Source organism: Chinchilla lanigera, unplaced genomic scaffold, assembly GCF_000276665.1.
Source record: "Chinchilla lanigera isolate Chin_1 unplaced genomic scaffold, ChiLan1.0 scaffold00020, whole genome shotgun sequence".
Lineage (NCBI taxonomy): Eukaryota > Metazoa > Chordata > Mammalia > Rodentia > Chinchillidae > Chinchilla > Chinchilla lanigera.
This window is the reverse complement of record NW_004955421.1, coordinates 897,841-924,196: the sequence shown is the minus strand read 5'-3', so window position 1 is coordinate 924,196 and position 26,356 is coordinate 897,841. Positions and strand designations below refer to the sequence as shown.

At 34.7% G+C, this 26,356-nt stretch overlaps 1 protein-coding gene across 14 annotated transcripts in view; it reads left to right on the top strand.

The window, feature by feature from the left end:
* Positions 1–26,356, top strand: part of Clasp2 (cytoplasmic linker associated protein 2) — a 189,513-nt gene that overhangs the window by 32,964 nt on the left and 130,193 nt on the right. For all 14 annotated transcript variants that reach the window (XM_013513734.1, XM_005383646.2, XM_013513738.1 and 11 more), the window contains exon 7: positions 4,724–4,794. In XM_013513734.1, the coding sequence (XP_013369188.1) occupies positions 4,724–4,794 (71 nt within the window). The remainder of the gene's footprint in view (positions 1–4,723; positions 4,795–26,356) is intronic.

Below are 26,356 nucleotides of genomic sequence, written 5' to 3'. Positions count from 1 at the left end.
CTGAGCTAAATCCCCAGCCCCTACCTACCACATTTGAGTGTGGTTCTTATAGTTAGTGTTTACTCATATTGTACTCTTTTTTTTTTTTTTTTTTTGCCTTTTAATATGCCTTATCATTTTTGTTTTTGTTAATCTTGAACATGATGTACCAGATTAAAGGAACTGCCCTGAACAGGCTTTAGTAGTGTGATGGTAAGGTGAGAGGAGGAAGTGTGTAGTCCTTCACGTAGGTCTTAGTCCTTTAATGAGTTTGCACCTCTGGACTGTGAAATTCACAAATGTTTCTCATTTTCCTTCCCAAACTCCATAGGACAGGATGGCTAGAGTCGGGTGGAGTCAGCTGTTTCCTTTCTCTCACGGGGGAGTCTGTAAGGGGTGGGAGCTGAGTCTTACCATTCCTTCCTGTGGATAACTGAAGCAGCTGGAATTGGCTGTTTCCATTTTGCCAGATCATTTAGATTTTGATAGAACTCCAGTAGGTTAGGTTGCACTCAGTTTCTTGTAAGGCAGACCTTATTAAAAAGAATGTAATACTGGGCTTGCATATTTCAAAAGTGGTTTCTTTTCCATTCCCTCTGCTGAAAACATGATGGTATTTTTCTCAGATATTTACTCTGAAAACCAGGAGGTAAAACATGGAAAATGTGTATGTGAGCTTGTGTGGGTGAGGCAGTGATGGTGGGGTTCTTAACTCCTTGAGTTGTTATTTTTGAACCTCCAGCGTTTTATCAGGTATAGGTCAGGTTTCCATGCTCTGGCACTGGTTCCTGCTGATGAGTTTCTCCTGGGGAAGATTGTGATTCTTTGTTTTTGCCCTCCTCTAATTTATAACTATCATGAAAATGTAAAATGATGCCAGTTTGGAAGGTTGTAATTCCTCAAAACATTGAATGTAGAATTATCTCATAATCCAGCAGTTTGACTCCTAGGTATTTATTAAAGTGACCTCACTTCTTTCATGCATCTAAGGAGTGTTGTTGATTTTTTAGTTTTACCTTTTTTGTTGTTAAGGCAAAGTGACAACTTTTAAGCTTCTTACATACCTTACCACAAATAGGTAGAAATTATTTTTTATTACTTAAACTTTTATTCCAGTATGAGTTCCATACAAAAAAGTACATGAAGCATTAGTGTACATCCCTATAAATTATAACAAAATGGATACATTCATGTATCCACCATGCAAGAAGCAAACACTGTCATCCTAGAAGCCTCCCCAAATGATTTAATCTTTACTTCTTCTCTTTCCCCAAAGTAACCACGATGTTGACTTCCAACAGTGTAGTTTATTTGACCTATTTTTAAATTTTACGTAAGCGGAACCATGTAGTATTTATTCTTTTGTGTCTGAGTTTCTTTCAGTTAACATTATTTTCTTTTAGCTTTACTTTTTTCCCTTTCCTTTTGCTGTATAGTTTAGGCTGGCCTTGAACCCACCTGTGTAGCCCAGACTGGCCTTGAATTTGTAGTGATCCTCTTGCCTCAGCCTCCTGAGTGCTGAGATTACAGGTGTGCAACAACATGCACGGCTTTAATATTATCTTTTAGTGATTCATTTGGGTTATTGGATCCACCTACAGTTCTTTTCTTAGCCGTATATTTTTCTAATGTGAATAGATCATATCTTAAAATCCATATTGTATATAGACATCTGAGTTGTTTTCAATTTGTTTTTGACTAATGCTGCTAGTAACTTTCTTATTCATGTCTTTTGATATGCATATGAATATATTCTTTTTAATATGTTCAAGAGAGTTATTGAGTTACAGAGTATGTTCAAGCTTAGTTTTCCAGAGTGGTTACATTCTCACTAGCACTGTTTACACGTATCCATAAATTAGAATTTTCACCAATATTTTATATTGTGAGTCTTGTTAAATTTAAGCTTCTGGTGAATGTTTCACAGTTTGATTGAGGAGATAATGCACATTTTTCTAATTAATGATAAACAAGAACAGTGTTTCATATATTAGGCATTTGGACCTGTTCTTATGTAAAGCATTTGTAGATCTTTTGTCTATTTTTTATTATACTGGGTTGTTTGTACTTTAAAAATATTGATTTGTGGGACTACCTTGTATGTTGTAGGTACAAATCATTATAGAATATCCTTATATATTCTGGGTACAAACCATTGCCAGCTATATGTTTCAAATATCATTTCCCACTCTGACTTATTTCTTCTTTTATGTTGCTTGGGATTGAACCTAGGGCCTTGTATCCCTTATACATACTAGGCAAGTGCTCTTTTTTGGAATATGAAAATGTTGTAAAACTGATTGTGGCCATAGTTACACAACTCTGTAGATACACTAAAAACTGTTGAATTGTACACTTTGTGTGGGCTATATTCTTGCCTATGTTACAGTTTATTTCCACTGAATCTGCTATTTTATATCCCTGGATTAATTAAAAGATCCCAGATTCTTCTTTCTATTCCTGATTTGCTTTCTTTCTTTTTCACCATATTATATGTAACAGTTCCCTGTTACAGATTTGCTTTTCTGAAATAGGTCTGTGGAGTTTAATGGTTGGGAATTGGGGATTCAGTGAGGGCCACCTACATAGGAGGAAACTTGTACTGTTGCTTTTTATTAGTTTAAAGTTGTGTTTTTGCCTCTTACAAAATTTGGAACAAGGGAGTAAAATCTTTTCAGTAAATACCAGATACAAGTTATATTGTAATTTCATGTGAAAGTTTGTAAAATGAGAAGAATTTAGAAAGAGAGACTTGAGAAGAGAGAGAAGAACAGTTATACAAAGAGAACACATATATGAGAACTGGCAGCAAGATGAAGGGCATGAGGTGTAAGCATCTTCTCAGTGTGTCTTTTCAGCCCAGTGTTGATGTCTGAAACCTTTGAGTAGTACTGTCCAGTCTGACCCTTGTTTATTCTTCCTTGCCCCAATTCTTGTTATATTTACCATTTCAGTTGTTTTGTCTTTCCAATAAAACTGTCTACATATCCATTCATTGCTTAATGCTTTATCTACCCTGCCTCAGTTTCTTGCCAACCCTCTTTTTCTTTGAGCTTTTTTTTTTTTTTTTTTGGTACCAGGAATTGAACTTAGGACCTCACACTTGCCAGGCGGGTGATGTGCCACTGGCCCCTTCTTTGAGCTTTCTGTCCGAAATTCTCTACTTCCATTTTCTTGATCTATAGCTGAGTTTTAACCTTACGCTTCTTTTTCCTTTTTTCTTTCTTTCTTTTTATGAGGTGCTGGGAATTGGACCTAGGGTCTCATGCATAATAGGCAAGCACTGTACCACTGAACTACATCCTCAGCCCAATCTCATGCTTCTGAACATCTTACTCTACTTTTTTTTTTCTTTTCCTCATACACCTTTCCTAAATCCTCTCCTTTCTGTTCTGGCCTATCTGGACTTCATTCTGAGTGCCAGTTTCCAATTCCAGCACTCCCTTCTGTTTTGTGAAAATATATTTGGGTAGCCTGACTTGGGTCTCTTCACCCCTTTGAAAGATACTACTCTGTAGGATGAAGGATCCTGTGTCTTTCCGTTGAAGTGTTTTCAGACATGTAACTAGTATTTGTTGAATTAGTAGGGATAGGAAGTGAGGTTATGGTTTAGAAAATCCCTTAAAGGATTTGCGACTAAAATTTTTTAGTTGTTTATTACTAGAATTAGCTAATAACATATTAATACTTCAAAAAGTATGTATACCCTCAGTTTGTAAGAAATGACAGAATGTGGACCAATGCTTAAGGAAAGTTTTAGGAAATAAAAGGTGTGACACAAACATAAGGGTAAGCCATAGAAAAATAATTGTCAATGAAGACAGATTGACAGTGGCCCTCTTCCCTATCTTAAATCTTAAACTCATGAATTTAAGAATAAACCGTAGTATGTTGCATTAAAGAATTGGAGAAAATGCAGATTTATGGAAAAAAAAGCACTCAGCGTGATCTCATTTCATTCTGAAGAAAATTTATATATGAATATACAGTAAAAACAAATAAGTTTAAGTGATGAGAATGTAAATACTTTTTTCTTTATTCCTATTTACATTTCCTAATTTTGTGTGTTACTTTTGTAATAAGAAACTTTTTTTTTTGTTTTTTTGAGACACAGTCTCAAAAACTGGGTAGTTCAGGCAGCTCTCGAACTTACAGTGATTGTCTTGCCTCAGCTTCCTGAGTTCTGGGGTGTAAGAAATACATCTTTAACTAAAAAGAAGTAATAGCAGAAATAAAGAAAGAGTAGCTGTCCCGAATATAAAAGTAGTAGTGGCAGTGAAATTGGTATAATATGCAAATAGGTTAGTAGGGAGAGAGAGCATCACATTATCAGTCATCACAGCATCACTTTCATTTCTAATATTTTACATTTCATTGTTTTTATGTTTGCCTTAAATTTTCTTAGATAGTTTTATATACTTTTAAAAGTTTATATTGGTGCCTAAATGAATTTATTATAAGGTTTTAACTAGAAAGATTTTGCTGTATTTGGAGTAGCAGTTTTACTGCAAAACTGCTTTATGTGAAAGTTGTGTTTTTACAGACATACCTACAAGTATGTAGAGTCCTGCCTGTATTTGGCTTTTCCTCTCAACTGAAAAGAGATGGGTTTTGGGTCTTCTTTTAGTGAGTGAGATAATTGTAAAAAATAGTTGGATACCTAGAATTGTTTTTTCTAAGGAAGATAGCAGAAGAAATTGTTTTATTCATCTCTATGTAAAAACAATTTATTCTTTATTCTCAGATTAGAAATGATATTTGCCAAATTTGATGAAGTGCAAAATTCAGGCGGTATGATTTTGAGTGTCTGCAAAGGTAAGAATAATTAAGTTATTCCAGGTTGCAAACTTAAATGTGTTTTTATACCAACTATTATATCACTATATAGAAGAGTTGATTTTATAGGGGGAAAACTTACTTGGGGTATATAACAAAATTTTTACTGCTGATCATTACCTATTCCTTTACTCTTTTTGGAGTAAGTAAAAATTTAATAAAGGATTTGTTGTATAAGATGACATCATTCTTTTACCTTATTTTTTTGTGTCTTCTGTATTGAAGTATTCCTCTTTAAAAAGAAGTATTCCTCTTGATCTGCATGGTCCATGCATGAAATGGGTTTTTCATTCCCAGTGTAATTATTTGTTTTTAGTAGAAACTATATGTTTCAGAGGCCCAGTTTCACCTATATGTAGACTCTCAGTGATGATACTGATGAAGAACCAAACACAAAGAAATGTCGCTAGAATAATGGTCTTTAGCTTCTTAGTAGAATGAGACTAAATTGGAATTCAGTGAGGTTTGATGTTAACATTCTCATCTACAGATAAGTTGGTATTTGTTTGGTATTTTTAGTACCTCTTATTTTTATAAAGCTGATAAATTATGTTCAATTTTATTGAGCAGCATTTGCCTAGACTTCAGTCTTTAGATATTAATTATTCACATATGTGAAGAATACATTCTGTTTCCAAAGAAATATAGATGTTTTTCATACCTAGGAAAGTAGCTTTATATTAGACTGTGCTAAGCCTGGTAATGTAAATTATGTTGGAGGACAGTATTTGGTATATGAATTTACAGTCAGGTAATGGGAAAGCCAGTTAATAATATAAAGTTTTTTTTCTTTAGGTTAAGCCAAGACTGAACTTTGTTGTTGTGCAGGAAGTAAGATGTAATGAAAATTTAGTGTTTTTGTGTCTCACCTAATCTAAATCACTTATGAAGCATAACTTCAGTTCAGTGCTTCCAGTTCTCACCCTCTCTGCCTACTATTTCTCACTTTTCTGCTCTGAATAGGAGGTATTTAAGTACCTTGTCCTAATTTTTTTCACCGTTGCCTCTGTTCATGTCTATAGAAACCAAAAACAACAGGAAGGATAGTTGCTAAAATTTCTTAAACTGAGACTTGCATGGTTTTGTAACATTTTTATTTGTGTAAGGAAAAATGTATGGTATGCATTATAACATAAAGCCTTTTTTATATGGTTTGTTTATATTATTATTATTTTTTTTTTTTTTTTTTTCTTTTTGAGGCAAGGTTTTGCTATGTAGTTCAGGCTGGCCTTGAACTCACTTTGTAGCCCAGGCTGGCCTTCAACTCCTAGCGATCCTCCTGCCTCAGCCTCCCAAGTGCTAGAATTACAGGATTGGGTTTCTTTTGAAAGCACTGTTAATATATTTAATGACGTTATTTCTGTTATGTTCAGAATGGCAGCTTGCTTCCTATTCTATTCCTTTTCTCAGAAGGAGTTCCAGAGATTGTATTAGAGATTATGATTTAAATATTTCAAATATGGTCAAATGTGAAAGTTAAAGGTCTATAGTATCCTATACATATTGGGATGCAGAATATAGTTAAGATATTTTTGATGACAATACAGTTGGCCCCCTGTATTCAGTTTCCATGTCTGCAGATTCCATAGACACAAATTCAGGCAACTTCACATTGAAAGTATATTTAGACCTACTGTATGCCTCTATCCTAAACATATTCTGAGTTCTCTTGTAATTCCCTAAACAATACAGTATAAGAAATATTTACATGATGTTTACATTGTTTAGGTATTATAAGTACAGTATATGGTAGGATATGTATAGGTATATGCAGGTACTACACCAATTTTTTTTTTTACTAAAATGTGTTTGCAGTACACGAAGTTTACATTCATCTTGAAGAGTAGGTACATTTATACATAACACAGCTTGTTTCTGTTTAATCCTCCCTCCATCTCCAAATCCCCTTTCCTCATTTTTATTCATACCATTATTCATAGCTCATGTTTGTGACATAAATGTTTACATTCATTGTGGGTATTTGGTAGCTGTATATGGCACATCTTAAATCTTCTTACACTGCACCATTTCATATAAGGGACTTGACATCTTCAGATTTTACTGTCCATGGAGGGTCCCAGAATCAATCCCCTGTAGATACCAAGGGATGACTGTATTATAGTTTCATTAAAAAATACTTTAATGAATTAGTTACTGTGGGAGGGAGCTAGAAGAAGGAAGCCCATTTACCATATTGGCAGATCCTAGGGCCCAGGGCCTCTTCCTCCCCCTCTCACTCTCCCTCTCTCCTTCCCTCTTTCCTTCTTCGTTAATGTATTCTCCTAGCTGTCTTTCATCTGTCCTTTATGCTCTTGTCTTGGTAGCTTGTAGCCTAAATGACATTTCCATCTGGATGTTTAATAGCCATTTCAGGCTTGACACATCTGAAAGTAAAACCCTGCTTTTATTTTTGCTCCTTAAATCTGTTTCTTCCCCAGTCTTGTCTGTTTCAACCAATGGCATGACCACTGGCTCATGCTAGAAACCTGACTTTATTTCCTCTTTTAACTAATAAATGGTTTCTTTCACTGATATACTAATGTATGTCAAATTTGCCTATTTTTAATATCTCAACTGCTAACACCATACTCTTAAATGTTTAGGTTGTTTTAATCTGGATATTTCAGGAGAGTTCTGTTCTGTGTTTGCTTCCTGGAATCCATTTGCTACCCAGAAGTTGGAGTGAATGTTTTAAAATGTAAATTAAATTATGGCATAACAGCAAAGAAGATAATTTAACTTGGCAAGGTGGTGCATGCCTGTAATCCCAGCACTCGAGAGGCTGAAGCAGGATTGCCATGAGTTTGAGGCTGGCCTTGGCTACTTAATAAGTTCAAGGCCAGCCTGCACTACATAGTGAGACCCTGTCTCAAAAAAAAAAAAAAAAAATTAAAGTTTCTGCCTTTGCAGACCCTATATCCTAAGCAGGGAGGTGGATCATAAACAAGTAAACAAATGGATGTACAATGTGGTTACACTAGATAATGGGAGAAAAACAACTATTCCTTGTTCAGTACATTTAAATTATTTCTAAAAACCCTGCCAAATTGGAAACCATTAAATGAGAAAAACTATTTCCAGTAATATTAATGACAGAAATTGTGATGTGGGTCAGGTGTTGTGCTGTGTGTCTGTAATCCCAGGATGTTAGTTAACTTTCTTGTTTGTGGGACACAGTAACCCACACCTGTAATTTAAGGGAAAAGAGGTTTATTTACCCGCAGTTTCCAGTGGGTTCAGTCCAAGATTGGCTGGTTCCAAGGCAGAAACGTCATGGTGAAAGGGCATGGAAGAGGAAAGCTGCTCAACCCCTGGCAGGCAGTAAGCGGAGAGAAGGGAGAAGCCCGGCACAAGAATGTATCCTTCTGTGTCATGTCTGTAAATGATCCACCTCTAACCAGGCCCCACCTCTGGCAGCGTGTTCAGTCATGAACTTGTGAATGGATTAATCCTCAATTATTTTACTTTTCAAAAACCCCACCTCTGAATACGTGAGAGTTTTTGTGGGACATTTTAGATCTAAACCATGACATCCAGTTACTGGAGAGGCTGAGGCAGGAGGATCACAAGTTCAAGGCCAGCTGGATAATTTAGCAAGACCCTGTCTTAGAAGGCAGTGGCAGGGTAGGGGAGCTGGGTTGGAGATACAGCTCAGTGTTCATCTCAGGCGGAGGGGAGAAAGAAGAAGAAGGAAGGGAAAGAAGGAAAAATTATGGTGTGTTTATTCTAACCCAGGATACTTAAATAATTTTCACAGATAGGAAAAAATATCAATTGAATAGTGAAAATGTTGTTATATAAAATAGTGAAAGTGTTGTTATATAAAGCAAATTGTTGGGTTCATTCAGACATGGCACACATTTTATATTTGTTCCACATGATATTCTGTGACCAGAAACAATTAAGATAAATAAAATTTTATGTCATTGTCTGAAGCTATAATAATGAAACCTCACACGTCTTACAGTATATTTAGTATTTTGTGATGAAAAGGTCATTTTGTAAATGTAGACAACAACATCTGTTAAGGTGATAACACTTTTTCAGTATTATAAAAGTTATCATCTTAATAATCATTAAAGAAAATAGGGTACTCAAAATCTAAGTAATTCAGTGATACAACTTTAGATAGAATAGTGGGGCCAGACTCTTAAGTGGTGGCATATTTGAATTAAGACCAGATAAATGAAAATGAACCACTCATTGATGCACAGTAGAAAAATACTTCAGCCAGAGAAAATAGTGACCATAAAGGACCAGACTGTGGGAAAGACCTTGGCATATTTGAAGAAGAAGAGGAAGCTAGGGCCTTCTGGAGCCTATGCGGCTAGGGTGGTTGAGATGGGAGACCATATATCAGATATAGTTGGAGAAGTGAGCTAGAACCATGACCTGATGGCTTTGTGGGCCATGGGAGGAATTCTGATGGACTCTAGAAGTAGGAACCCCATAAAGTGTTTTAGGATAGAGAGGGAATTGCTATATGGGACTGACATGGCTCACCACTATTTCATTTAGGTCTGTTGTGCAGAGAAAGTCTTTATTTACCATTTTTTCCCTTATGTGTGCAGTGATACGTAACTTTTACATCACATACTTTTGTCTGATTTCTTTCATAATTTCCATCACTGTACACTTGATTTCAGTTCTGATTGAATGCTTTGACTTGATTTTCTTTTTTTTGTTGTTGTTTTTTGTTTTTTGATTTTTTTTTTTCCAGTACCGGGAATCGAACTCATGACGTTGCGCTTGCCAGGCAGGCGCTGTGCCTCTGAGCTAAATCCCCAGCCCCTTGACTTGATTTTCTAAAGTACTAGTTCAGTATATTCTAGAACGCTAAGTGAATTATGTCACCAGAAACGTGAGCCTATCATTTAGTTTAGGAATAGTAAGAAATGTAATTTTGTTGTTGTTTTCTGAATGGTTTTTCAATTCTGCCCTTAATTCTCATGTTACAGAAGTAAGTTAGAGTCCCTAAGTACAGTAGAATTAGCTGCACTATGAAGGAAACTGGGATTAAAATTTATTACATTGTTCCTCAGAGCAGGCAACTCTAGCCTAGTAGGATGGAAAAGGCTGTGATTACAGCAGGGTCTGGTATTGTCATGGAACTTTCTAGCGTCTCCTACACTAACCAAGATGTAAACACCAGCAGTGTTGGTGGCTGTGACTGCAATTTTTCTCTTTCACTGTGTAAAAAATTATGCATAATTCTCATTTGTCTAGTGTTTGTGTAGGACATAACAGTTTGGCATGTAATTGTGGTAAAGTATTTATCAGCTTCTCTATTGGAAAGAGTTGCTAGGAAAAGAATTAATGGCTCTTAGAGGTTGGCAATAAAATAAAGCAAGAAATTTAGCCTTCGAAATTTACCTTTATGTTTCTCTTATATGGGTCAATAAAGTAACTTCCAGCTTAGTTTTATGATAGACCCTGTGGTGGAAAGCAAAGCAGCTCTTTTTGTAGGTTGATTTTAAAACACATCTGTTTATGACCATGGGCTCTAGCTTCTGTGAGCTTGATAATATGCTGATGGTTATGCAGCTTGGATAGAGGGTGCTCTGCGTCCCTGCAGCTGCGCACTGGCTATGTTCTGTCTCCTCCACCAGAGGCAAGCTTTGTTCCGTGTGGCCCTGCTGTCCGAACACAGAGCAGCCTTTGATGGGCTGCCTTTGACGTGATTTGTTTACGGCAGCCTGAAATGCTTCCTGCATAATGAGAGCAGTTAATCATGGAAACTGGGCTATTCCTGTTTGTGTACTTCTAGCTGTCTTCTGTTGTAAATATTAAAAGGTAATGACAAAGGGATGAAAACCTTTTTTAAAAGGCGCACATCACTTAATCCATCAGATCATGTGATTGCTTCTGATTACATGGGTATCTTTAGGGAAGCAGAAAATGATTGCTGAACACATGCCTTGTGTTTTGATGATTGCATTAAAAGTCCCCCAGTGGGATGGCACTTATCGGCTCCCAGAGCTTTTCGTAGATTAAATTTCAGGCAACCTGTACAAGGAGAAACATCACAACCTGTATCTAACAGTATATGTGCAGTTAAAGAATAATCTTGATCAAGTCGTGCTAGGCTGTGCTAAATAAACGAGGGTTTTGAACAAGACCCCAGACTTTTATTTTGAAGTGGAGTAGCAGCTGTTGGCTATTGCGGTGCAGAGCTGCAGCGCGGCCTGGGTCACACAGTGCTTTGGGTGTCTGCAGGCTGCAGGCCGAACCCAGTGGCGCAGGCACTTATTTGGTGTGCTGTTTGACCCCTTGGTTTGAGAGAGCTCCCTGGACCATCTGAATGGCTATGGGAGATGGTGAGTAAGATTTATTTTTCTTCTTTTGCTGTGTTACACACTTACTGTTAAGGTGACGATCATTTGCTATGTAAGAAATGTATTTCTCCCCAAAGAACGAAGGACACTTATGTATTTGTGTGTATATATACTTGTGTGTGTATTTATGCATATGTGTGCTTGTCATTTGGTACCTTTTTCCACTTGATGTGTCTCTGTGGGATCTGGCAAACATAAGGTGACAATTTATCTTGCAACCCAAGCAAGCCTTCAGTCCTTGGTGTTAGATTTGAAGGGGTATTGGAAGAAACATGGAATGTATGCAAAAGCTTTGAAAGGAGAACGTGGCCTTTGGAGGAATGACAGATTTGACAGGAAGGTCTGATTAGCTAGCTTGACATCTTTCCTGTTATATTTAATACAAATAGAATTCTGAGGTAATAAAATATTTAAAGATGCAAAATGGCTTGCTCTGGACACTATTTTAATTAAAATGTTTATGATTTGTCAGTGTCTCTAGTAAACAGTTCTCCAAAAAATAATCTTTTTAAGAATTCTATACAGGGATACAATTTGATTAAAAAGTAGTTTTTATCAGTGTTTTATTTTGGTAAGGATAATTTAAAAATATTTCTGCTGTGCTTTATGATTTTCAAAAACACTTTCATATATGTAATATACATGAACTCCTCAGGTACAAATAACCCTGTGAAGTGTATAGTATTTTGTTGTTTCCAGTTCACAGATTGGAAATTCAGGCTTGCTGAGATATGTCCCAGATCCAGGCACAAAAACAAATGAAACAAAATCTAGAGTCCCAAGTGTGCATTTAGTATTATCTTTCATAATACTTAATATTTGAACCTTTTTCTGCATTATTAAACCTTTGTTAGGATATTTAGATGTATATATTATAATTACATCAGTATCACCTAAAGATGGGTGCAAAAGGGAATGTGAAGTTTCTCAGTATTTTGAATGTTTTTGACTAGGTTCTTAAGAGTCGTTTGTATTTAGAGGTTTAAACTCAACATTTTCAGGCTTCCTATGACTATAATAACCCCTTCTCTGTAGGTACTTGGTTTCTTTAGAGTTATGAGAAATAGGATATAACTCACCAAAATGATCGTATTTGATAGTCATTTAAATGATTATGTACATTTAAATATAAATATGATAGTAAGTTTGGTTTTGTACATTGTTACGACTTATTCCAAGAATTTGTGTAACTTTTATATGACTCTGAGGAAATAAATTAAAATGTAGTTTTAACTACTGATTTTTAAGGTAAAAGATACCAGTCAAGTTCTTATACACTTAAAGGCAGTGCCAAGTTTCTTTCCTTCTAGTTTTGTTTTATTTAAATTAATCCTAATTTGCAGGCAGTTCTAAATTTTGCATTTGGTTTGGACCAAATCCAGATTTTATTTTCTTTCCTGAACATTTTAGTTCATTGGACATCAAAGTACATTTATTTAGTTTTTATTTTTTCATATGATAAATACAGCTAGATGTTTAGGAATGCATTGATTTTCTAAAAATTAAAGTAGAAATCTCTGTAAAGCTTGAAGGGTACCTTCCAACTATTTCTCTAAAATATGATGCTTCTTTTGGATTCAAATAATATATCTTATAAAAAAAGGGAGAAATAACCTAAACTATCTGTGTATCTGTGTATCTCTATCTATGTATCTATCTATGTATCTATCTATGGCTATCTTAGATTTATAGTTCTTGACAATTGATGTATATTCCTCTGCATATTAGTTACTGTCACATACAATGCAGATACACCACACCAGAATGATGTGAAGATACATAACAAATGGATTACACTATCTTTAACCTAGGCTGCCTCTTATTTGTTAATTTTAATTATGAACTTACTATGCAAATATGATCTTCTTTTCAAAATTCAAATAATGAAGATAAAGCCAAATCCCTTCTCAACTATGTACAAATCCCAAGCCTAGGTATAAGCACAGGTGAAGATTTTTATTTATATGTAGTATCTTCTTTTACTGTGTTTTAACGTGCATAGTAAGTATCAAAATAAATGATTTTGTTTGGACTATGTTTAAAATGATATTCTGAATATATTTTTCCATTTACTACATCAGCAAGTGAAATGGAGATTTTTAAATGCTGTCATGTGTTATTCTGCCTCATTTGTTTAAACTGTTGTATAGTACTACATAACGCAATATGGGTGTATCATAACTATTTCATCTTTTATGAAAGTTCATATTATTTACCACATATAATTCTTCTAAATGGCTCAGAAGTAAATATTTTTGTCCAAACAATATCTATTTGTGTACAAACATAACTATTTCTTAAAATAGGACATTTCTGGATCAAAGTTTTTATTTTCAGTTGTGTTTATTGAAAGTGATTGCCTCCAAAAGAGACTTTACCATTTACATTCCCACCAGTAGTTCCTACTGTCCTTCTCAGTTCTGGTGATTATTAACCTTTTTTGTTTTGTTTTTTAGTGGTACTGAGGATTGAGCCCAGGGTGCTTTATCACTAAGCTACATCCCAAACCCCAAAATTTTTTGAGACAGGTGTCTCTGATTTGCTCAGGAGGGACTTGAAATTTATGATCCTCTGCCTCAGTATCCATGATTGCTGGGAGACTTACTTTTCTCTTTGCTGAAACAAAATACCTGACACCAAAAGTTAAAGGAGTGGCTCACCACTCATAGAAGTTTCATCCCATGGTCAGCTGGCTCCAAGGCCAAACAGCATGGCAAAGGAGAAACAGTTCCTGGCAGGGCAGCCAAGCAACAACAAGCGGTGAACTGCAAGCCTGCGTTCTTTTCCTCTTATCCAGGCTCTAAACCTATTGATTGGTGATATCCACACCTAGGTTGGGGCTTCCCATTAACCATACCCAGAACCATGTTAAAACCAATCAGCAACTAATGTAATTATCGCATACCTTTAATCCATATTCACACACTGTTAGTCCATATTCACCCTCGATCCAGCCACCTCCAAAAAACCCTACCTATGGGTATGTGAGGCTTTAGGGGGATATCTAGATACAAACTGTAACATTGGGATTACAGACATGTGCTACCACACCCAACTTTGTTATTTTTTAATCTTTTTAAAGTTTGTATTCACATAAATGAAAAATATCTCACCCTTTATATACCATCTCTGCTTTCTGATAACAATGTTTGGTTATTTTTATTTCCTTTTCTGTGGATTGCCTCAAAAGCCATTTTGTTGACCTTTGTTTTTCATTTATGGTTTCTCCTTATCTATTCCAGTTATTAATATATTATATGTAGAATATATGATATAAGATGAACTTCAAGGTCATAAAAAAGACCTCTTTAGCAGTTTTATTTCTAAGTAAACTCAGATTTGTGAAACACTAAAATAACTATTACTCGAAAAGTTGTTGAGGGTGGCTTCAGGTGCTTTTCAGTTTAATTTTTTTCATCTTTACCCAAGGATGGTTGTTTAGTTGCTCTGGACAGCCAAGATAAGAGTTTAAAAAAAAAAAAAACCGTAGGATTATTATGTGATGCTGAGCCCTGCAATATGCCTCAAAAGCATGAGAGAGGAATTTGGCCTTTTGTTGCTGCAGAATGATTGGAAAGAAAAAAGGTTTTGTTGTAAATAGATTGTTTCTAAAGTTTTAACATTTCAAAACAGTCTATTATTCCATAAATGAGTCTTTTAAAAATATATGCAAGTGATGGTATAATTGGCTTTCTGGAGGTCAGCCTTTTGTGGGATACTTTGGCTTCTGGGACCACTCCAAACTGATAGAAAACTTAGTTTATGGGGTGTGGAACAATAGGAAGAAAGTAATGCTGAATAGATCTTTTTTCTTTTATACTCTTAAGTACCCCCTGGGTCACACTGAGATTGGACTATTTATTTACTTTTTTTGATACTGGGAATTAAACTCAAGACCTCACACATGCTAGGCAAGTGCTCTGCTCTGAGTTGCACCCCTAGCCCTGGATTAAGTAATTTAAATAACTGGGAGAAAAAAAATCTTAACTTTTGACTGACTGTCATAAAAGACCAAACTTTTAGGACCAGTCATAGGTGGAAGGGAGTCTGCAAGGAGGAAAAGTAAATTACAAGGTACCCAAGTTTGGGCATTAGCATTACAGGCAGTAAATAGCAGTCACTAAGATTGAAAATAGCCAGTGACTAAAATAAAGCAACCCTGTAGTAGCCTCCTTCTGAAGGCTTTGGCCATCCATCCTGATCCTGTGGTGTACAGCTATAAAGGGCATCTCTTCTCTATGCTGTACCCTTTTTTTTTTTTTTCTTTTGGTCTTTTTGAGACAGGGTTTCACTATGCAGTTCAGGCTGGCCTCGAACTCACTTTGTAGCCCAGTCTGGCCTCAAACTCTCAGCAGTCCTCCTGCCTCACCCTCCCTAGTGCTGGGATTACAGGTGTGAGCCACCAGCGCGGTTTGTACTATACTTTTAAACAAATAGTAGCTGTTTTGAGGCAGTCCTATTTGCCCATTGGATGCAAAATGAGACACTGGTAATAGGTACCTTCATATTTTCAAACCTGATATTCCTAATGAACTGGAATCTTTAAGGGAAGATTTATATGTTTTCTTTCTACATGTAGAATGGTAGTTAATGATCTTAACAGCTGACTGTAGTCTTAAAATTTTAAGTACAGGTACCTGAAGTGTTTTGATTTTGTAAAGGTTCAAAATAAACCTTATGAGTCTCATTTTTTATTTAGTTTGATATAATGGTCATCCTGAAATACATTGTTACTTTATTTTATTGATACTAGGTAATGATTTAAATTGTGATTGTGTTTTTACTTCATTGAACTGAGGATCTTGAATTTTTAAAGGATCCTTTTAAAAAACAAGTGAAAAAAGTTTTCAAATATATTTTAACTAGTCAGTTATATCTACTTAGAAATTCTAAGAATCCTTATCAAATTTCTTGGCCTCTGTTAAAAACTTCATCTGGAATGGACTTTAATTTTTTTATAAATTAAATAATTAACTAAAATCAGCTGTTGCTGAGAACATAGCATCTTTGTATGGATATGAAAATTTAGCCACCATCTTATTTTCAGGTAAAAACTTGAATTTTACTACAAACTTGAATTTTTTCAGTTTCTGGTAATTTTACTAAAAATAATTATTTTAAATTAGGTACATTTAAATTTTTTACTGCATGATTTTTTTCTCTTCTGAAGGCATATAATTTTCTTTAGCTCTGAAAAGTTTTCTCTCATTTTATTTTTTGATATTTTCCCCTTTACTAGCTTTAGTCTTTTGTAGTCTCCTCATAGAGTTGATATTAGTCAGATGATGGACCTCTTGGGTTGATCCACTCATTGTCTTTTATGCTTTCTTTTTTCTCTTAAATTTTTCATCTTTCTCTTTTATTCTGTATTCTGGGAGGTAGCCTTCACTTTGTCATCCAGATGTTTAACTTTAGTGAACAAAACTTTAGGTATTAACAAGAACTTTTTTCCCCCTTTTGTACTGGTTCTATTTTCACAAAATCGTGGAGTGGTGTGGGTGTGCACACATATGTTCATGGGAGCATGCATATGGGTACTTGTGTGTATTGAGTTCCCTAAATTGGGGATGGGGAAGAGCTTGATGAAATAATTTCACAGATTTTCAGTTGATCCTTATATACTTTTGTGTACTTTCTGGTTTAGAAATCTTTACTTTTCTATAATTCTTCAATGTAGATCAGTTTTCTGCTGTTTTAATCAGCTTCTTATACTTCTAAATTGCAGCTTTGCTCTGGCATTATTCCTTGTTAGCCCTTCCATTCTTTTTACTTACCTCTCTTAGTAATTTGTTGCTCTCTTTTAGGGGGTAATTTTATATACTCATTTTCTTGCTTTGATGATGTTGCTTGTATTGTTGAGGTTCCATGGCAAAGTTTTGAATAAGGGAGTAAATTGATTTAAATTATTGTAATTTTTCAGCTAAACATTTCAGACATATCCAGAAACAGATAATATTGTGTTACCAACCATCATCCAGCTTTGAGAAATATCATTACATAACCAGTTTTTAGGAAATGAAGTGTAGGTCAGTAGGTGTTCACCTAGCATGTGTGAGACTCTGGATTTACCCCCAGCACTGTAAGGGAAAGAAAAAGGAATTTTCATAACCAATGTTTATCCATCTATATGCCTACTTCATCTTTTCCTAGCCCCACTATCCTGCTGGACTGAGATGAGCACACATACATGATATCTTTAGCATATCTAAATTGACCCTTGGTATTAAGTATTCAGTATTCATATTTCCTCCATTGTTTCATAGATATCTTTTTACAGTGTTTTTTTGCATTAGGATTCAAACAGGATTCATTACTAAAGGATGGATTAGTACATCTCTTAAGACTTCAGAGCATTTCTGTTTTCTATCCCTCCTCTTGTCATTTATTTGTTGAAGATAAAAAAGGCTACTAGATATAGTTTTTCCACACACTAGATTTTGTTGATTGCATCACCATAGTGCTTTTGTGTTTTTTTATTTTAGTGTTTCTATATCCCCTATATTTTCTGGAAATAATGGTATGTTCAAAATCAGGTGTGATTTTGGTATTTTGTTGATATAGTTTTCATAGGTGGTATTTTTGCATTGTTGATTTCTGTCAGAAGGCATATAATGTCTGATGGTCTTTCTTTGTGATATTAATATTGAACAGTGGGGTTAGTTTTGATCAGCCTAATCCATCCTTTATAAAGCCCTCCATCATCCTTTCATTTATGGTTTCAACAGCCATTGATCCAAATTACTTTTTTAAGAAAATCACGTCCTACTTTATGGTTTGGAAGGAAGTCAAGAAAGTAAACAGACTACTTAAGAAGTTGGAGTAATACAGGCAGAGATGGTACTAGTCTAGTCTTTGATTAGGAGTTGCAATAGAGGTAAAGAGAAGTAGTTTCATTTAATATATTGCTTGGAGTTATACACAAGCACTATGGGCAGATGATCTGTATTGAGCAGAGATCCCTTATTGCGAATTTAAGCAACTGAGACAGATGATGTTGTCATTTATTATATTAGAATGAGGGAAGACTTCAGAGGACAGATTTGCAGATGCTGTAGGTGCTGTTATGTATGTCAAGCTAGAGCTGCCTTTGAGATCCCCATGGGAGAAATGTCAAAGGCAATTGGATATATAGATTTGGAATTCACAGATTGTCTAACCTAGAAAACAGCAAGGAAGATGATGACATTTAGAGGTTGGGCAAAGGCCAGCAGAAGAGATTGAGCTAGAGGCACCTGTGAGGTCAGAGGAAACCCAAATGGAGTATCCTGTTGTAAAAGTATAGTGTGGGGAATGTGAATAATTAAATTTGAGTTTTCTGAGATTTCAATGGTACAGTGTGTAGTTGGTAATTTAAGTGCTAGATATGATGGTGGTTATTGTGCCTCCAATGGTACACATATATGCAATAGTATAAAACAACTCAGAAATCCAGAGTCCTGTTGCTCATTGTTTTAATTAGAATAAGGAAGGATATAGCTTTAAGTGGAAAGAGGAACTTCAACGTAGACAACTAGTTAATATGAAACTGAGTGTATTGAGTGCATAAAAATCTACAGTATTGAGGGTTTTTCTAAATGAACTAGTGCTTTCACTGGAGAAAACCCACACAAAATGAATTGTTAGACATGGTACAAAGTTTTGGCTTGCTATTTTGTTTGCCATATAAGATAGAGCAATTTTGAGTCTTAGAAGCAGAAGTTTCAGATTTTGAAGCACATGTACACCCTGAGAGTGAAATGGAAAGTTTGTTTTAAAAGCTAATTGAATATATGGCCTTTCTTGCAGGGGTATGGGGGCTTCTTAGGGATTAGGTAGGGAAGGAGGATAGGGCTTGATTAATGTAATACAAATTCACAAATCCTTACCTGAAACCTTGGAGACCAGTTAGTTGTGTTTTGGCATGCAGACTACATCAGAGTTTAGAACAGGCCTGTGGTACAATAGTAGTGCCTTAGTATTTTTGCCGTTAAATATGTGCAGATTAACACCGAATGGAATAAATAAATCTCATGTCAATTCACATTATATTTTGCCATAAACTGAATTCAGGTCAGTTCAGATTTTGCCATCAGTTGAGTTTAAAAGACAACAGAAGCCGGGTTTTCATAGCTTTTTGACTTTAGGCATGCAGATATGGGATTTGGGGCCTATAAGAAGGTGGAGCCTACTCTTTCTTACTTGGTCTTTTTTTCTTCTTCTTCTCTTTCTGCTTGCCCTTCCCCTCATCCTCCTACTTCTCCCTTTCTCCAGTCTCCTTCTCTTCCTCCTGTCTCTTCTCCATTTCCTTCCTCCTTTTATACATCTTCCTTCTTTGTAATTCTTCCTTTTTGCTTGCTTTCTCCTTTTCTTTTCCTTCTTTCTTTCTCTTTTTCATAGTAGTACACTTCAGTTAGTTGTTTTACTAGATCTTGAGCCTGGCATTCAAGGCTGTACAGTTCTTTTTTCAGTTTACCTCTCCAGACTCACCATTCACTGAACTGAACTGGTCGTTATACTTCAGCTCAATGACATTTTTTTTTCCTGAAAAGGAAACATGATTGAATATTCATATACTCTTATCTATTTGCCTACTTTTTAAAGTGATATTTCCAAGGACTATGCTGTGCTTTCTAAAATTTTGAAAAAATATTATTTCATTATATTTTAGACATGCCAGAGAATAACAAACTTCCATATACTGACCACCTGGTGCTAATATTTTCCTCACAATTTACTGAAGATATTTTTGAAAACTAGAACTGTGTTGCTGTACTTTGTCTCATTCCCCATCCTTCATTTCTCTCGTTATCTAAATAGGATATCTTATCACTAAATGTAGTGAAAGAGCTTAAAGAACTTCTTTTAACTATGGACTTAATAATTACAAAAAATAATTCAGTTTGTGAAACCATCTTCTAGAGTCCAGAGTAGGCTTCCTCTTCCTGTTCTACCTTGCACTCTTTTTTCCTTCCATCCCTCCTTCTTTGTCTCTTCTTTCATGTTCTCTTTCTCTATTTCCATCTCTTTTTTTCTCTGCCGTCTATTCTATTTCTCTTTCTATTTGTATCATTATCTCCTGTTCTCTCTCTTAATTTTTCTCACTATCGTTTTCTTTTCCATGTCCATCATATATAGTCACTGCAGCCTGCCCATTTTAGTAATTTTTATCTTTGAATTCCTCTAATTTTATTAGTATGTGTTTGTAATACATAATGATTACAATTATTGTGGGGAATATATATATATATATATATATATATATATGGTCTTAATTCTTTTTTTTTCTGTCCCCTACCTTCTTCCTCACTCTCTGCTCCTTCAGATTCTTGGGACTCTTCCCCCTTACCATTTTATTTTCATCATTTTTCCCTTCAATTCTTTTTTTAAAATCCCCTTTCCCTTCCCTCTCTCCCTCTCCTCCCATCTCTTGTTCCCCCATGCATTTGAAAATGACCTCCCTACTCCTTATTTATCTTCTATTTTGCTCCCCCATATATATATGTATATGTGTATATATATATATATATATTAGTTTCTCATATAAAAGAAACCATGTGATACTTAAGCTTGGGTTTCTTATTTCACTTAATATTATGGGTGCAGTTGCATCCATTTACCTCTCAATGCCTCAAGTTTATCTTCCTTATGTCAGAATAATACTCTATTATGTATAAATACATTTTCTTTATCTATTCATCTGTTGATTAGCATTTGGCTGTTTCCAAGATTTAGCTATTATGAGTTGTGTTGCTATAACCATGGATATGCATGCATCCTTGTAATATAATATCTTTAATTCTTTTGGGAAGATACCTAGAAAGGGAATACCTAGGTCAAATGGAATTTCTATTTTTAGTTTTTTGAGGAATCTCTACACTGGTTTCCATAGTGATTGTACTAGTTTACATTGCCAGCAACCATGTAGAAGAGTTCCCTTTTCCCTACACCCTCGTCAGCATTTGTGATTGTTTGATTTCTTGGTGATAGCCATTCTTTCTGGATTAAGATGTATCTCGGTGTTATTTTACTTTTCATTTCTCTAATACATTTTCCCATGTATTTCTGAGAAGTGTCAGTTCATTTTGGTTGCCTGTTTTTTTTATTGGATTTTTTAATTTGTGAAGTCTTTTTTTTTGTTGTTTTTGAGTTCTTTATGTATTCTAGATGCTAGTTCTCTGTACAAGGGATAGCTGACAAAAATTTTTCCCATTCTGCAAGTTGTCTCTTCATTCTGTTGGTTGTTTTCTTTTCTGTGCAGAAGCTTTTTATTTTGATACAGTTCCATTTGTTGATACTCTAACTCTGTATTATTTCTTGTGCCATTAGACTCTGTACAAAAAGTCTTCTCCCTGCCTATGCCTGTGTGTTCTAGAGTTTTACCTATTTTATCTAACAGCAGGTTAAATGTTTCTGTTTTAATATTTAGATACTTGATTCGTCTTGATTTTAGCTTAGTACATAATGAGATATATGGGGCTTGACTCAATCTTCTGCACGTGAATATCCAATTTTCCCAGCACCATTTATTAAAGGGTTGTCTTTCCTCCAGTGTATATTTTTGGCCTTTTTATCAAAGATCAAATAACTGAAGGTGCGTGGAATTGTTTCTGCTTCCTCAGTTCAGTTCCACTGAGCTACATGCCTATTTTTGTGCCAGTACTGTGCTGTTTTGATCACAGTAGCTTTGTAGTAAAACTTCAAATCTGGGATTGTGATACCTCCTGTCTTCTCTTTTTTTAACGATTAACTGTTTAGTTCCTTTTAATATGTGTATCTTGTCCTATACCAAACCATAGTTAGAATGAGAAGTATTGACAGAATCATAATCTGCCGTTTATTTTTTTGTGTTTGGTCTTTTGTCATTTACTCAGTAAAAATGAGTACCTACTATACATATCCCATGTGATGTCTTCTTTCTTCCCAGTCAGCAATGATCCCTTGAGCAGTATCTAATTTGATGTTAATACTGCCTGCTGAATTTAAATTTCATTATTTAAAATTTTATGTTTAATTTAAAAAAATTTTATTAATACCTGTTTATAATATGTAATGATTAAATTGATCATGGGAAGTTGGTACATGTACAGAGCATCTTAAGTCTTTTTACTTCCTGAGTTTAGATTTGTCACTATAGTTTCATTTATAGTTCTGTTTGTTTATAGTATTTAAAAACTGTCACTTTTTACAATTTTCTAATCTCTGAAATTATTTTCAAATTATGCAGTGTGTAAGTGTAAGTATTGGATAGTCTATGTCTGCTGTCAGAAATAGGATTTTAAATAGGTCCATTCCTAGTATCGATTTCTTTCTATACTTATTCATGGTGTCTTGTTTCCTGTTGTGCCTGATGGCCTTTAAAAAGTTGTGTGTGGTAATAATTTGAGACCAGAGACTTTCTTCTATGGACATTTTGTATGTGCTTTGGCTGTTGCTTAGTAGTACTACCAGTCTGAGCCTGCAGAGTTGAATGGGTGAAGTGTTTGAACTTCCCAAGCAGTTGACTTTAATGACATACTCCATTTGGTTCACTTCCCTGTTCTCTTGAGAAAATTTTGAAAGGAATAAACAATAGGAGAGTAGGTGCTTACTTATGGTCTACATTAGCCTTTAAGATATAGTATAGTCATTTGGCATATTAGCTTTTGACTTTGTCTTATTTAGGTTTTGATTTCTGCTCCCTTTGTCCCACAAAACCTTGAGGACAGAAGTTTTAATGTATTGGTTTTATCCTTGAATTTCTTACTATCTTGTCAAATATTTATTCATTTTAAGATTTTCTACATTGTGTGTTTTTTTTCTTTAGTGTAGTTTTTTTGCATATGGAGTATTGCTTCAAATAACTTAGTAATGCTTTTTACTAGAGACCAAAAGTCTTCCCTCAATGAAATGTGCTATTGTAGGCATTGTTCCACATGTAGAAGATACAGCAGTGGACAAAATAAACATATATCTCTCATAGATCATGTATCATAGATCATGTCTTTCAGGGGGAAGAGACAGGTTAACAACATTAATGAAATATGTAGGTGGTAAATGCTAGAGAAAAAAATAAGATAGGAAGACAGGTAGGTTAGAGTGTCGCTATGTTGGAGAGTTTATAATAGTGTTCAAAGAAAGCTTCATTGAGAAAGGTGACAAAAAAGACATAAAGATGGTGAGTGAACAATGTGGATACACGGCAGGAGGGGCATCAGGGATGTGGAGATAGCATTCTAGGTAGAAGAAACAGGTACAAAGGTCGTTACGTGACACACAGTAAGAAGGCTAGTAAGACTGAATTAGAGGAAAAGAGAGGGAGGAAGTAGGACATGAGGTTTGATATATCAACACAATGTCTAAGGCCTTAGAGTCCTAATAGGACTTGTTATGAGTCATGGGAGAATTATGATCAGTGATGTAACTTTATTCAACTGAGGATGTTGTGTTAAGAAGAAATGCACAAGGGATAAAGAGGTCAGAAGCAGGGAGATTTTAGAGAGTTCCTGATTGTTCTAGGCAGAGGTGTTATATATGTTCAAGATAGAGTTGCTGCTCTTAAGAAGCTTCCAGAAACTCAGCATTTTAAAAGTCAGTACTTCTTATTTCATGAAATGATAGCTGCCAAAGGAAAATAATTGGGATTTGTTTTACTGTTTTATAGGTGAGAAAAAAGTTCAAGCCTAGAATATTTATAATCTCTACATGTATTATAAAATAGATTTTTAATTTTAGGGTTATGATGATGAATTATTTTATGAATTCCTTTAATTTATGATAAAAGAACATATAACTTTATTTTTTTACCAAATGTTTTGAGATATATTTTGTCCTTTAAATTTCTTTAATTTTTATATGTTTGAAATTTTGTTGTTGAGTGCATAAATAAACACTTTTGATATTTCCCCCCATTGGATTCATCCCTTTATCATTATTAAATGTCTCTATTTCTAGTAATGCTTCTTTAAGCTGCCTACTTTGAAATTAATATAGCTATGCCAGCTCTCTCTTGATTAGTATTTGCCACAGTCCATCTTTATAATTTTGCTTTTTGCCTTTATATAATCTTATATGTAATATATATCTCATGTAAGTAATCTATTTAAAAATATTCAGTCTTTGTCTTTTATTTGGACTGTTTAGCTAATTTACATTTAAGGTAATAACTGGTATATTTGGTTTTATCATTACCATTTGTTTCTATCTTTTGTCTCTTTTTCTATATCTTTTTAGTTAATCAAATGTTTTCATGATTTTTACTTTCTATTAATTTGTTCATGTATATATTTACTTTTAGTGGTTGCCCTACAGCAAGAATTGGTAAACTGCTGCTTGCAGATTAAATCCAGCTGCCCTCTTTGTTTTTGTACATAAGGTTTTATTGAAACAAGCTACACCTCTTTGTTTACATATCACAGATGATTGCTTTGGTGCTGTAGTGTCATAAATAAGTACTTGCACAGAAAGACTTTATATGTATGAATTCCAAAGCTTAAGATGTTTGCTATGTGACACTTGATGGAAAAGGTTCAAAACCTTTGCCATAGAGAAGTGGTCCTTAATTTGATTGTGCATCATGGTCATGAAGAGGGCTTTTTAAGTTACTGGGCTGCATCTCCTGAATTTCTGATTCAGTTGAGTTGTGGGTTTGTGTTAGGACTGAAGGATTTACATTTCTAACAAATTACTGGTGCTAATTCAGCTGCTAATATGGGGATCACATTTTGGGAACATTGCTTTTCACATTACAATATGCGTATTTGATTTATTGTAATCTAAAGGAAATTACATGCAGTACTGAATATCCCTTATCTGAAAGGTTTAGGGCCAGAAGTGTTTCAGAATTTAAATTTTTGTCACATTTTAGAGTATTTGCATAACTTTTATCAGCTGACCACCTTTAATTCTAAAATCCAAACTCCAAAACTGAGCATCATGTAATCACTCAAAAAGTTTTCAATAGGAATGTTCATGCCATACTGTGTTTTCTGTTCCCCAGTAATGCTGAAATCCTTAGGACCTTTTAACTTGGTTTACTTACTCCTAGGAGCACTTAAAAAAATTTCAAATTGGGAATAGCCCAAATGTCTGTCAGTAGTAGAATGCACATAAGTTGTGGTACATTCATACATTAGAGAACTATAAGCAATGAAATGAATCTTTCAGATATTACCTCCCAATATTTAATGAAAAGAAGCCATATATCAATGTATGTATTGTATGATTCCTTCTATATATAAAGTTCAAAAATGGGCAAAACCAACTACAGTGTTAGAATTCAAAAATAGCTTTGTTTGAAATAGTGATTTTTAAGGGTCTTCAGATGTGTACAGGATAATTTATTGATCTGTATACTCATTACACCAGCTTGTTCATTTGTGAAAAGTCCTTGTGTTGCATATTTGGGATTTGTGTACTTCACTGTATTTGGATAGAAAGTTAAAAATTAGCTTACCAGTAATCTGAGAATCTTAAGAGTTAATTTTTTTTTTAATGGTAAGAGACATTTACTCTTTGATTCTTGTGTGTGTGTATATAGGAACAGAACACTGTTTCCATGGGAACTTTTAGCTACTCTAGTTTAGTGCCTTTCTGTAGATTTTTGTGTCTACTCTGTCTCTTTTGGCTGCATATTTTGCATAATGGTGGCAAAAAGTTTATTGGGTATTGTAGTAGTGGTTTTAATAGTGCAGTCTATATAAAGCATAGGTTTTAAGTCTATTAATCTATACAGGCTGGTGTTACACTAAGAAATTTTTTTTTAACTAGAAGGTATTTTTTCCTATAGGCAAACACTTGCAGAAATATATTATGGCCTTATTAAAGTATCTTTTAACACTCCACTCCACCCCCGTGCCATACGTAATACAATCTTAAAAGTTGTTCAGAGTATTTTTTAAAAATATATTTAATAATTGTAATTTTAATATTGTAACATAGCATCCCTATGGATGATTTTATTCTGGTGGTGACTGGGTATTTGTACAGGTGAGGAGAACAGATTGAAAGGAAGATGATTCTGGCAGATTGATCTGAAGCTTGTGGTAAAGCTGCTTCTCTGCCTCGCCCATCGTGTTTGTCTGGGTTGGTCTGTGCAGGGTCCTAGAGCAAACCATTTTTTCAGAAGAGTAACCTGCATATATCTTGTGATTTTTTTTCTTTTAGAAGAGGCTGGGATATTTCTTTTCCATAATGAGGAGATACTAGTGTAATCATTCACATTGTAAAAAGAGCCTTGTAGAATGTTATAG